This window comes from Watersipora subatra, chromosome 1 (assembly GCF_963576615.1).
Source record: "Watersipora subatra chromosome 1, tzWatSuba1.1, whole genome shotgun sequence".
Lineage (NCBI taxonomy): Eukaryota > Metazoa > Bryozoa > Gymnolaemata > Cheilostomatida > Watersiporidae > Watersipora > Watersipora subatra.
In genome coordinates this window covers 14,899,929-14,910,548 of record NC_088708.1, presented here as the reverse complement: position 1 = coordinate 14,910,548, position 10,620 = coordinate 14,899,929, and the positions used below count along the sequence as shown (strand labels likewise).

General features: G+C 36.1%; 1 protein-coding gene across 2 annotated transcripts; it reads right to left on the bottom strand.

Annotated features, from left to right (window-relative positions):
* Positions 1–9: 9 nt before the first annotated feature.
* On the bottom strand, positions 10–10,620 carry LOC137405624 (leucine-rich repeat protein SHOC-2-like). 2 transcript variants are annotated; one of them, XM_068091946.1, is made up of 4 exons: positions 10,531–10,620; positions 3,139–4,528; positions 2,594–2,825; positions 10–723 (listed from the first exon to the last, which is right to left on the bottom strand). In XM_068091946.1, exons 2-4 carry the CDS (start codon positions 4,510–4,512, stop codon positions 446–448), a joined length of 1,884 nt encoding a protein of 627 aa, XP_067948047.1. In that variant the 5' UTR covers positions 4,513–4,528; positions 10,531–10,620; the 3' UTR covers positions 10–445. The 2 variants fall into 2 exon arrangements, with proteins under 2 accessions (XP_067948047.1, XP_067948055.1); XM_068091954.1 differs by lacking the exon at positions 10,531–10,620 and adding an exon at positions 5,033–5,631.

Genomic DNA, 10,620 nt, shown 5'->3' with positions numbered 1-10,620 from the left:
GAGCTGAAGTTTGTGCCTCAAAGTTGCATTTATTTTAATAGATCGACTAACAACAATAGCATAAGAGTTTTCTCACACAAAAATCTGCTACAAGCCAAATTCATCTCAAAAATAATTATCTGACAGCAAAGCAGAACAATAGTGCGTGTAAGCAATATAAAATATTAACTAATGCTAAAACTTTGGGACATCAGTTACAACATTCAGTAAAATTTGCAGCATTATAGTTATAAACGCCGTGCAAGCACAATGTTAGATCTAATTAAGGCATTTTAGTTGAACTAGCAACTATTATATGTAATTGAATTGACAATAGATATAAAATTGAAATAATATGAAAAATTAAATCGTATATATTACAAACAGCTACATATACACTATTAGATTTGTTCCCACATCTTAAGAATTTGAACAAATGAACCTATGGTTAGCTAAATTGTACACTCTAGCCTTGCCCCCACTCTTCTTGAGCAAGTCGAAGATAGTGAATGACTAGTGCTGGTCCACCATTGACGACTTCACCAGGAATCTCATTGAGGGGACAATTCTCAATGCTCATTATTTGCAGCTGTGCGCACTGAGCTAGCTCAAATGGAAGATTTTGCAGGTTAGGGTTGTCGTTAATGTACAAGGATTCGAGCTTCCTCAGGAGCCCAACCTCACGGGGAACAGCAAGAAGATTATTTTCGCCGGCACTGAGATACTGAAGACTTCTAAGATTCCCTACAAATTAAATTGATGCTTCACTGCAACTGTTGGTAGATTAGCTGCAAGGTAAGTAATAAAGCATAACGAGAGCGAGGCTGCTATTGTTTTTATGTCAGCATATCTCCAGCCTGTTAGAGATGCCAAGGTTAGCCTTAGCATGGTAGATAATGAGTGAAAAAGCATATAAACTATTAGTGCTAATCATATTAAGCCAGTTTGACAAATGATTAACATTACATTTTAATAAGGATTATTCTGAAGGGCTCAAATCTGACTGAAGCAAATAACACACTGTGAAAATGTGAACAAATTTTGTTGGTTAGACCGACTCATTAAAAATATTTTAGCAGAAATGAAATTCAAGTTGGCTTTTGCTACCAGCACTTGAAGGCCATGAACTGCATATATTTTCCAATTCAGCACCCGAGTCTAAAAATCAATCACTTAAATAATTTTTGGAATTAATTAGCATTCTTCTTGAACCAATCATAGGACTGATCAAATGAGATTCATGAAGTTTGAAACGCGTCTACTATCCCAGGCAATAGAACTATTAGGATTATTGGGTTAGAGACTATGTTGTTGGTTAGAGAAGTTATTATCTCTACGTGTGACGCGCGTGACGATGTCTGAAAATTTTTATTAGACCATCTTTTCATCAATGAATAATTCAAAAAGAGTCAGTCTGAAAGTCAATTAAATATTGCTACGGCTTTTTTAACATCAAATTTGGTCATGACTGTAGCAAACACCATGCAGTTAGTGGGGTTCAAACAGCTGATAAATTGCTGTGAATTTTTGCTGGATTTTTGATAATTATCAACCCTTTGATGGGCGAATGGCATTTATCTCGCCTACATTTTGCACTCTCACGTGTGAAGAGCGAGATTAATGTCACCGGCGTCAGCTTATTATTAAAACAGTTTTTCATATTTGTTTAAGTATCAGAGCGAGTTAAATAAGAGACTATTCTATGTAAGACATATTAGACTGGTTAAATTACTGCATATTTCCAGTGTTAATTTGAAAGTTATGAGAAAAACCGCACTACTTTAGAGTTTGAAGACGACGTGCCAAAAGACGTTGGTACATTGCATACCGTTTCTGAAGAGCATTCTAATTGTCCATCTAAACATTTAAGAGCATTTAGATCTGGCTGTTAACCACTTTATAGTTAAATGTGAAAACAGTGAATCACATTTGGACCTTAGAAACTTCGGATCATAGTGTAGTTCGGATGATAAATCCTCTCAGCTGCACTCATTACTAAGACCATCTCACCAAAAATTCATGCATATATTGTCATTATCAGTAATATCATTTTGTAAAAAAGTTTTGACCAATCTAATTTTTATTGAGGGTTCATAGAATCAAATAAACCATTTTTGAGGTAAGACCAAAGCAGTTAACATCAAACATATTGACAATTTTGTCGAAATTTATACGTCCACAGAGAAAGGAAACTAAAAAGAATTGCCCATTAAAGGTAACATGCACTTCTATATTAAAGCAAGTTTTAATAATATGCTCAGCAAAGTGAAATACAATCTTCAACCATGTCGTTGAAGTACTATTTGACAGGTTGATAAATTAAAAGCTTGTAGGATTGTCAAATATCTTAAAAAACTATAACAAAATTTTCAGTAGTTTAAAACCGCAATTTGTGTTTGTTATTTGATTGCGCAGACCAATGTTTCCTAATTTTGGGATATGTAGCCAGAGACGTGACTCGACTGTTTGGTCTGATGGGAAGTTAGTTAAACAGCAACTTGTCAAAAGGGCATACTTGGGCTGATTCAGATGCAAGTATCTAGAAGTCAGCATAAGCTCAGCACAGATCAATCAGATCACTAGCGAAAAAAGGAATTAACTTATAATTGCTCACCTATAGCCATAGGCAGGCTGGTCAGGTTGTTACTTTGCACAACCAATCGTGTGAGCTCACTGAGATGCCCTATTTCCATAGGCAGTTGGTCTAATTTGTTCTCTTCCAAATCGAGAACTCGTAGCCTCTTCAGTGCTCCAATAGTACCCGGTATTCTTCTCAAACTATTATTACCTACCAGAAGTACCTCGAGACTGACCATGAATTGGATGTCATCGGGAATCCGAGTCAACTGAAGAAAAGCTCAAATAGGATTAAGTCGCACATTAAAAGTAACACAAAATCTTATAAAAATGCAACAACCTGTGAATGAATGAACTTGCCATATAAATTTGTCCATAAAATACAAGTTAACCAAATTCGAATGAAGTTGCATGCAGATGTATCTATTTGATACAACACACTAATATTACAGTTTTTCAATATCAGTCTATGTAGTAGTGAATGATGCAAAAAACAGCAGCTTACTTAGATCATGAATTCAAACGGAATCATGCCCTGCTCTAACAAGTATGTGTGAAAACACTTCAAGAATAGAGTTTTACCAGGTTTGTGCCAAGATTGAGCTCCACGATCTTATTCCAGGTTTTGATATCGAGAGGTAGAGATGAGAGCTGATTGATGCTCATGTTGAGTTTGGTAAGGCACTCTGCCTGTGAGAATATGCCGTAGGGGATGTTGGTCACTTGGTTGAGCTCCATGCTTAAAGAGGTCACTGACTTAAACTGCATAGGACCGCCCATGGGAAAACCATCAAACTTGTTACGAGAGAGTGTGACTGAAGAGAGGTTGACTAGACTAGAGAGAAGGCCATCAGGCAAAATAAGGACGTTGTTGTTTTCAATGTTAAATTCCTGGATCTGAGAGCAGCCGGCAAGGCTCTGTGGCAATGAATCAAGCTGATTGTAACGGAGACCAAGTCGATTAAGAGCCTTCAGACAACCTAAGGAAGGTGGCAACTGTCGCAAGTCATTGTGCTGAAGGTCTAGAGATTGGAGCTGAGTACAACTGCCTATATCTAGGGGTATGGACTTGAGATGGTTATATGAGACATCTAAGCCAACTAGATTGGTTAGTCGACCAATGGCATTTGGGAGACTATCAATTTTGTTCTCCCGGAGACTAAGCATAGTGAGAGAACTCAGACTACCTATATCATTGTCCACTAACTTGATCCTGTTGAACCTCAGATACAGTGTCTTAAGGCTTGTTAGTTGGTAAACAACAGGTGGTATTTCACTAAGTTTGTTGTGACGTAGGTCAAGTACGCGCAGCTTGCGTAGGTTTTTTAGGCTATCAGGCAAGCCTGTCAATGAGTTTTCACTAACACCCAACATCTGTAGTTCAGTAAGGTAACCGAGCTCCACGGGCAACTGCACAAGCTTGTTCTGGTACAAGTAGAGTTCCCGAAGGCAGCTCAGCTCTCTGATACTTGAGGGAAGATTAGTTAGTTGAGATTTACTCACATCAAATCGCTGGCCAGCTTCCTCTTTACATTTTTGTATTGCTTTGGCTATGTCAAAAGAGTTAGCCGTCTGTCTCTTGGAGCCAGTTGGCTTTGGTTTGTTTTGATCTGGCTGAAGTACCATTACATGCCGCGACTGGAGAGGCGGTTGCGATTTAGGGGTTTGATCTTCACTAAAGCTGAGGCTAGACATAGCGCCTCTAACTGCTGACGTGTTGCTTGCTGACGTGTTGCTTGATAACGAATGCTCGGAGCTAATGGTACTGTCAGTGAAAGAAGGTGTGTTAGACATGGATCTACCCTCATAGTTGGTATGGGCAACTGCAGGTGGCTCACCAACAGACATAGCAGATGCGACTCCAATTGGCACGTAATCATCACAATAGTTAGCTATGCGTTCAGTATTTGCACTACTGTGATGCTTGTTAGGTGTAGCCGCCCTTCGATTCGCCATTCTTCTATCATGATAACTAAAAGATATGAACATCTTTTTATTGCTTTTCTAGCGCCTATCATAGAAGCAGATTGCTAAGTTCAGAAGCAAATAATAGTAAATCATCAACCTATGCTGGGTTAGACAGAGAATATTTTAGTTGCTCATAAACTTAGCAAAGTGGAGCAAACATTAGCCTACTAGCAAATAATACAAGCATAAGAAAGACTCAGCCTGTGCTGAAGAAACATTCATACAGCACTCACCTTCCTCTGAACTTTGTACAGCATTAACTATGTCCCATTAGCAACGCTACTACTATTATGTAAGTTCAGCTAAACAAAGACTAAACCAGTGGCCAAAAGAATATTGAACTTTGTCTCCTGCAACACACCCAACTATCGATGACTAGCGCACTATTGCGGAATGCTACATCCATAAGTGCTAGCTTTGTTATCGCTAGGTATATTAGTTTGCACTCACCGTTGAATAGAATATTTAGCTAAAGTATGGCTAGAGGCAACCTGATAGCTAAGCTTACCTTTTGTAGTAGCCTAGTCAGCACAATACTGCCAGCAATGAACATTTAGAAGAGACCCAGTGCCACCTGCTCACCAATGCCATATGCCGTGGCAACAGCTCATTAGTGTCATTGCCCAAGAGCATGCAGTAGCATGCTAGACCAAGCTCGCAGACCCAATGCAATATACTAATAATGATGTTATAAACACCACCCTGGATGGCTTTAAGTATCCCTTCAAGCTTCATCATAATACTTGATAACCTAGGATGAAAGCAGGACTTATACGAAGAGCTATGATCCACAAGCTAATACTACAACAACTATTTCAATTAGAGAGCCGGCGCAGGTAGCAATTCTACCAAATAACTGTCTCCATTACCTAACAGGATCAATCTAACATGTTGTAAATAAAATGATACAACTGAAAAACTATTATTTATCATTATCAGAGGACGATTGTACACAGGCCTGTTTTGCATTTATCTCCTACAGCAACATTTGAAAGTCTTAAAATAATTATTAGACACTAAGCAAATGCCTAACGACTATGCTCAACTACAAATGTAATTCTGAGACATTTCACCATCTAAACCCTTCTACAAAAACCTGAAGTGTAAACTAGCAATTTCGATTGATGAGACTAGCGATTGTGACCTTAGCCATCCCCAACAATTGATCTGTGCTGCATAAAAATATGGTTTTAAAACCAAATTACTAATGACAAATTGTAACTTTTTTCTGCAACTGCGTATTTCACATTTATGTGTTATTGTATAAGTATTTATTTCTACTTATAGATATTTGAACTTGTAAATAATCATTGTAAAATTAGATGAACCATGTATCACATGTCAACAAATTACCAGGATTTTATCAAGTTTCAACTCAAGTTTAAATTTGCTTTACGGAATCCCGTTGAACTTCAAAACCAAGCGGTTGGTTATAGCTTCACAACAAATGCGTTGAGAGGCAACCATTGTGATGTTGCTTTCACCAACTCGGCCACACCAGTCAACAAAAATTGGCAAAAGTAATCACAAATACACTGTTTGCTTGTTTCAAAGATGATTCTTCAGAGCTATATTCGGTCCATGGATGTGCAGAAAGATGTAAAAAAACCTTCAGTTTTAACTGAAGGATGTCTATCCTATAACCTATATTTCTATAGCAACCTACAGTTGAGCTGAATTTAGTCTCACCATGTGGACGGGTGCTTTTGAATTCTATGTGCATACCCTTTTGGAGCACTTACAAAAAAAAACATTAAAGACGGAGGACAGGACGGGTGATAAACAACCATTGGAGCCTAGTTGTATACAAAAACTTGTAGCTATCTTCTACGCATCACTGTCAATGATGCACAATCGATATGGTAATTACTCTCTACGAAGATGACTCAAGCATTCAGATACTCCAAATGTGCCTTAAACAAACAAGAAAGCTGGTCTCTTATAATTCTTTTGCAAAAAACTAGCGTTCTTGAAACATATTTGGAGTTGGCATTGTGCTGCAAGTATAGCGTAATGCGAATTTCAATAGTGATAGGAATTTGCAAAATGTAATTCTGCAATTATTGCAAATACCGAACCGTGAGAATACATAAAACCATTAGTGGCAAAATCTAGCTTCAAAAGAATGAAAAGATGCATGCCAACTAAATATGAATCATGAATAATAAATCTGTATGGTGTATCTTCGACAATCGAAAAAGATGTCAAAATGAAATTAACGAAATTATTCATAAGTATTGGTAAACAACAATACAACTTGCCAAAATATATATATACTTAACTTTATATTGCATTCATAATCATTTTAACTACTAAGTCTACGGGATGTTTCAAATAGTCAAACAATAAAGTGAGTAATGATATTTGATAGAAATTATAAATGCATTGGATACCCAAAATAAGAGCAAATCAGGCTTGCTGATAAAGTGACAATATGATGGCTTTTTTCTAAAGAGGTTTTGAAATAAACAAACTCAAATTTTTTTTGTTCCAAAAATAGAGAAGACAGTCAAAACATGATTGCCAATGCGGCATTTAATGAGTGAATCAGCGGCCAATATCTGTTGGTATTTAACATATTCCCAGGCACTTCATGTCTTGCTACGAAAATCAATAGAAAAGACCATGGCTAAAAAGACCACTGTTTTAGGGCACCGATGCTCAGAAAGGGGAGTCGTGCTAATAACATGGCGACGCTGGCCAAGCGCGCATGCAGCAGTTTTTTCGCGTTGTTTTACATATATGTACGATAGAGATTATTGTTTAATGAAGTTTTGGATTCACGACTATTTTCAATGATCTTCTTATAGATTTATAGAAAAAGATTATGATAATGGGGGATTAATGTCTCTAGTAACTGTGTAACTGCCCTTTAAAATGAGATGCAGATCATTCATCCTGCAGACATTTCTCAGCAAGTTAATAGAATAGTTAATTGTTCAAAACTGATTGCAATATTTGGCAATAATAAAATCCATAAAACAAATTTAAACAAATACTTTGAATCTGCTACAATTGTAGCACATTCATTTTAACTAATGAATAAACAAATTCATTTTAGAATACAGGTTGTCATCGACTTGCGGCCGCGTTTGGTTCCAGCCGGCCGTAGACGATTTGGACATGTAAGTCAATTCTGTATATTCTGATCTAACTTAAATGAATTTAGCTTACTAAACACATACTTTAAGGAAGTTTTGGTATACATGTATTTTAGTAAACTTCAAACTTAATTAAGATTTTTTCATTTATCTGTTTGCGAATCCGTTTTTACCATTACGGATAATGCTGAACTCGCCATGGCGAGCAACATATAATACTCTAATAAACTCTTAATAACGTATATAATCAGTACACAAATTGCCAAATTTTAATTTCGAGAGAAATTATTGTTGATAGCTGTGGCAGAAAAAATTTGCCCTAACGAAAAAATAGCGAGAAAGCTTAACGAAAATAATGAAGAGCGGGCTACGCTACACCTCGCATTGAGCTGCCTGACCTTCCCACGGACGTGGTCGTAAAGTCGGGTGGATGTATGTCGCATAGGTCACAAAGCAACTACTTACTGTATAGCAAACAATCCTACTTCGGGAGGTTATGTTTCAAACCAACACAAAAATTGGAAATTTCTACGAAATAGAAACTAGATCCTTTTAAAGTATAAGCTGTAATTTTAACACTTTAGTAATCTACAACTGCTTTTGAAGCTTTCGCATTTATTAGATCTACTACACATGTAAGTATTACTGATAGATGTCCTTCTACATGCAGCATACTTGTATATTAAACTATATATACAATACTGAGATCCAAAAAAATTTAATGATAACTGAACGGAGAGGCATGACTGGGACGACAATCAGACAAAAAGTCTATGCTAAATATTCTTGAGCCAATCAGCATTCAGGTTTTAGCACTTGATGGTGAGTCTCTGTTGATGAAGGAGAGATGTCAAATTACATTCAATAGTTGAAAGCGTTCTCGAGCTATTCTTGAAAGAGATTCTATTTGTATCACTGGCATTGACCAGCTCGTTGTTAAGTGACTCTCCTATTGATAGCCTGTGCGCTCCGCGAACATACCTTAGTGACAACATTGACAACGTATTGCAATCCAAATTCAAATGAAAGCCACCATTACAGAGATAACACCCTGGAGTCACACGGTGACAATAAAATGTACTGTTTTGTTGTAAAATGTACTGTACTGCTGTAAAATGTACTGACTCTTCAATTTATTCATTTCAAAACCAAAAAATGACTATGACTTTAAACTCGAGTGGATTCAAGACTCACGATAGAAGAAGGGAATAACTCCAAACTGATAGAGACCTAGCTCACTGGTATTTGATGAAAACATATTGGTGAAGAAATGCAATGATTTGCATTCAGCAAGTACATGGGTCACTCATTTCAAATATTTACTATTTTATGCTGTTTAAAACCACACTATATACAGCTTGAAACATTTTACCCTTATTAAACTATTGAAGCTTAGCCTAACATCTCCGCAAATGCTCATTCTGAAAGAACCTCAACATAATTCACTAGCCATCTTTGGGAACTTGTATTGTCAGTCGAAAGCAAGAGAGCATGAACTGAATGCAGGCAACCTAAAATTTCAGTCTTCACTTCAGACTCGCAGATTTACTATTTAGTCAAGCATCGTAAATGGTTAAACATATAATGTATGTTTAAACACGCTAGCTAATCACGAATGAACCTTTCAAGGGTATAGCAAAGAATTTTTTTTTTGAATAAGTATTATTGTGATAAAGCCCTTTTAAAACCAGATAATTATTTTATTATTTGTTGTTTATAAAATTTTAAGGTCAATGAAGTAACTGTTTATAATATAGTCAACTCTTACCAGCTTTGGAAGATAGTAATTAACTTGGTTGCCAAAGCAAAAAACACAGGGGCATAAATGTACCAAACCTTTTACAAACTTGTGGTACATTATATAACTCAACTGGCTAAAAGGAAACAAGTATTGTCGAAAAAATCTGCAAAACATAATGATTTGAACCTGCACATACCAGGTACCAGACCAGTTTTATATTTTTTTGGACTAGCCTATTAGTAGCAGTTACTACAATATTAGAATTATTACGAACAGTTTGAGATGAACTTATAGATAATTTGCAGTATTTGAATAGTCATACCTGTACATACAAGCTTAATACATTCTAGGACTGAGCTCGTATGTTAATTTATTCACATATCTTTATTATAGAACTGACCAAGTGATTGAAACTTAAATTTTAACATTAATATGCATATTGACTTTCTGAGTTGTTTATTACACTGGCGCATTAATGTTAGTACAGAAATAATCTGTAATCTTTGCCATACGATGACTTAGCTAGACAACTGTAAGTGATAAAACTATTTGGTTTGCTGACTGAGAAAAATACACTAGGTTAATTTTATAGTGCAGCAATACTTTTAGTCACATATAACATTTTTGTAACATGGTGAGACTTGAGTCCTATTTAAGGTAAGCTAAAAATGGTGTTACCCTAGTAAATAATAAACAAATAATTGAATTTAGTAATATAGATATATATTTTCCAGGATTTTATTATTAGAGATGGATTCACCAAAAATTTTATTTCAACTATTTGCTATTAAATAGCAAAATGAAAATTTTGTTTGCAGAGCTCCAACTATATCAGCAATGTAACTTCTTATTAAACAGAGTGTAATGGTGTTTGGCCACTTGTCATCCACCACAAGTTTACAAGTTTTTAAATTAAAAACGTTTCATGACAAGAGAGACCACAATTCCTTGTTACCTTGTATATATTTTTATTACACAAACTTATTAAAAAATTGCCTTGTTATACAAAATTTGATAGAAGTTATCAACTGCATTACATATCCCCACACCCTAGCACAGCCATGAGTGATCCTCGGGGTGCTGTGTAAAACAACTAGAACTATAACAACATTCACTATTACAAGCTCACAAACTAAGAGAGCAATTGAAGGAAGCAAGTCTTACCACGCTTTCAACAAATGGTTAGTACTCAGATCACATGAGTTCCTTAGAGTCTCCCATCAAACACTATGGCATCTTTAGCTATCCTGCAAC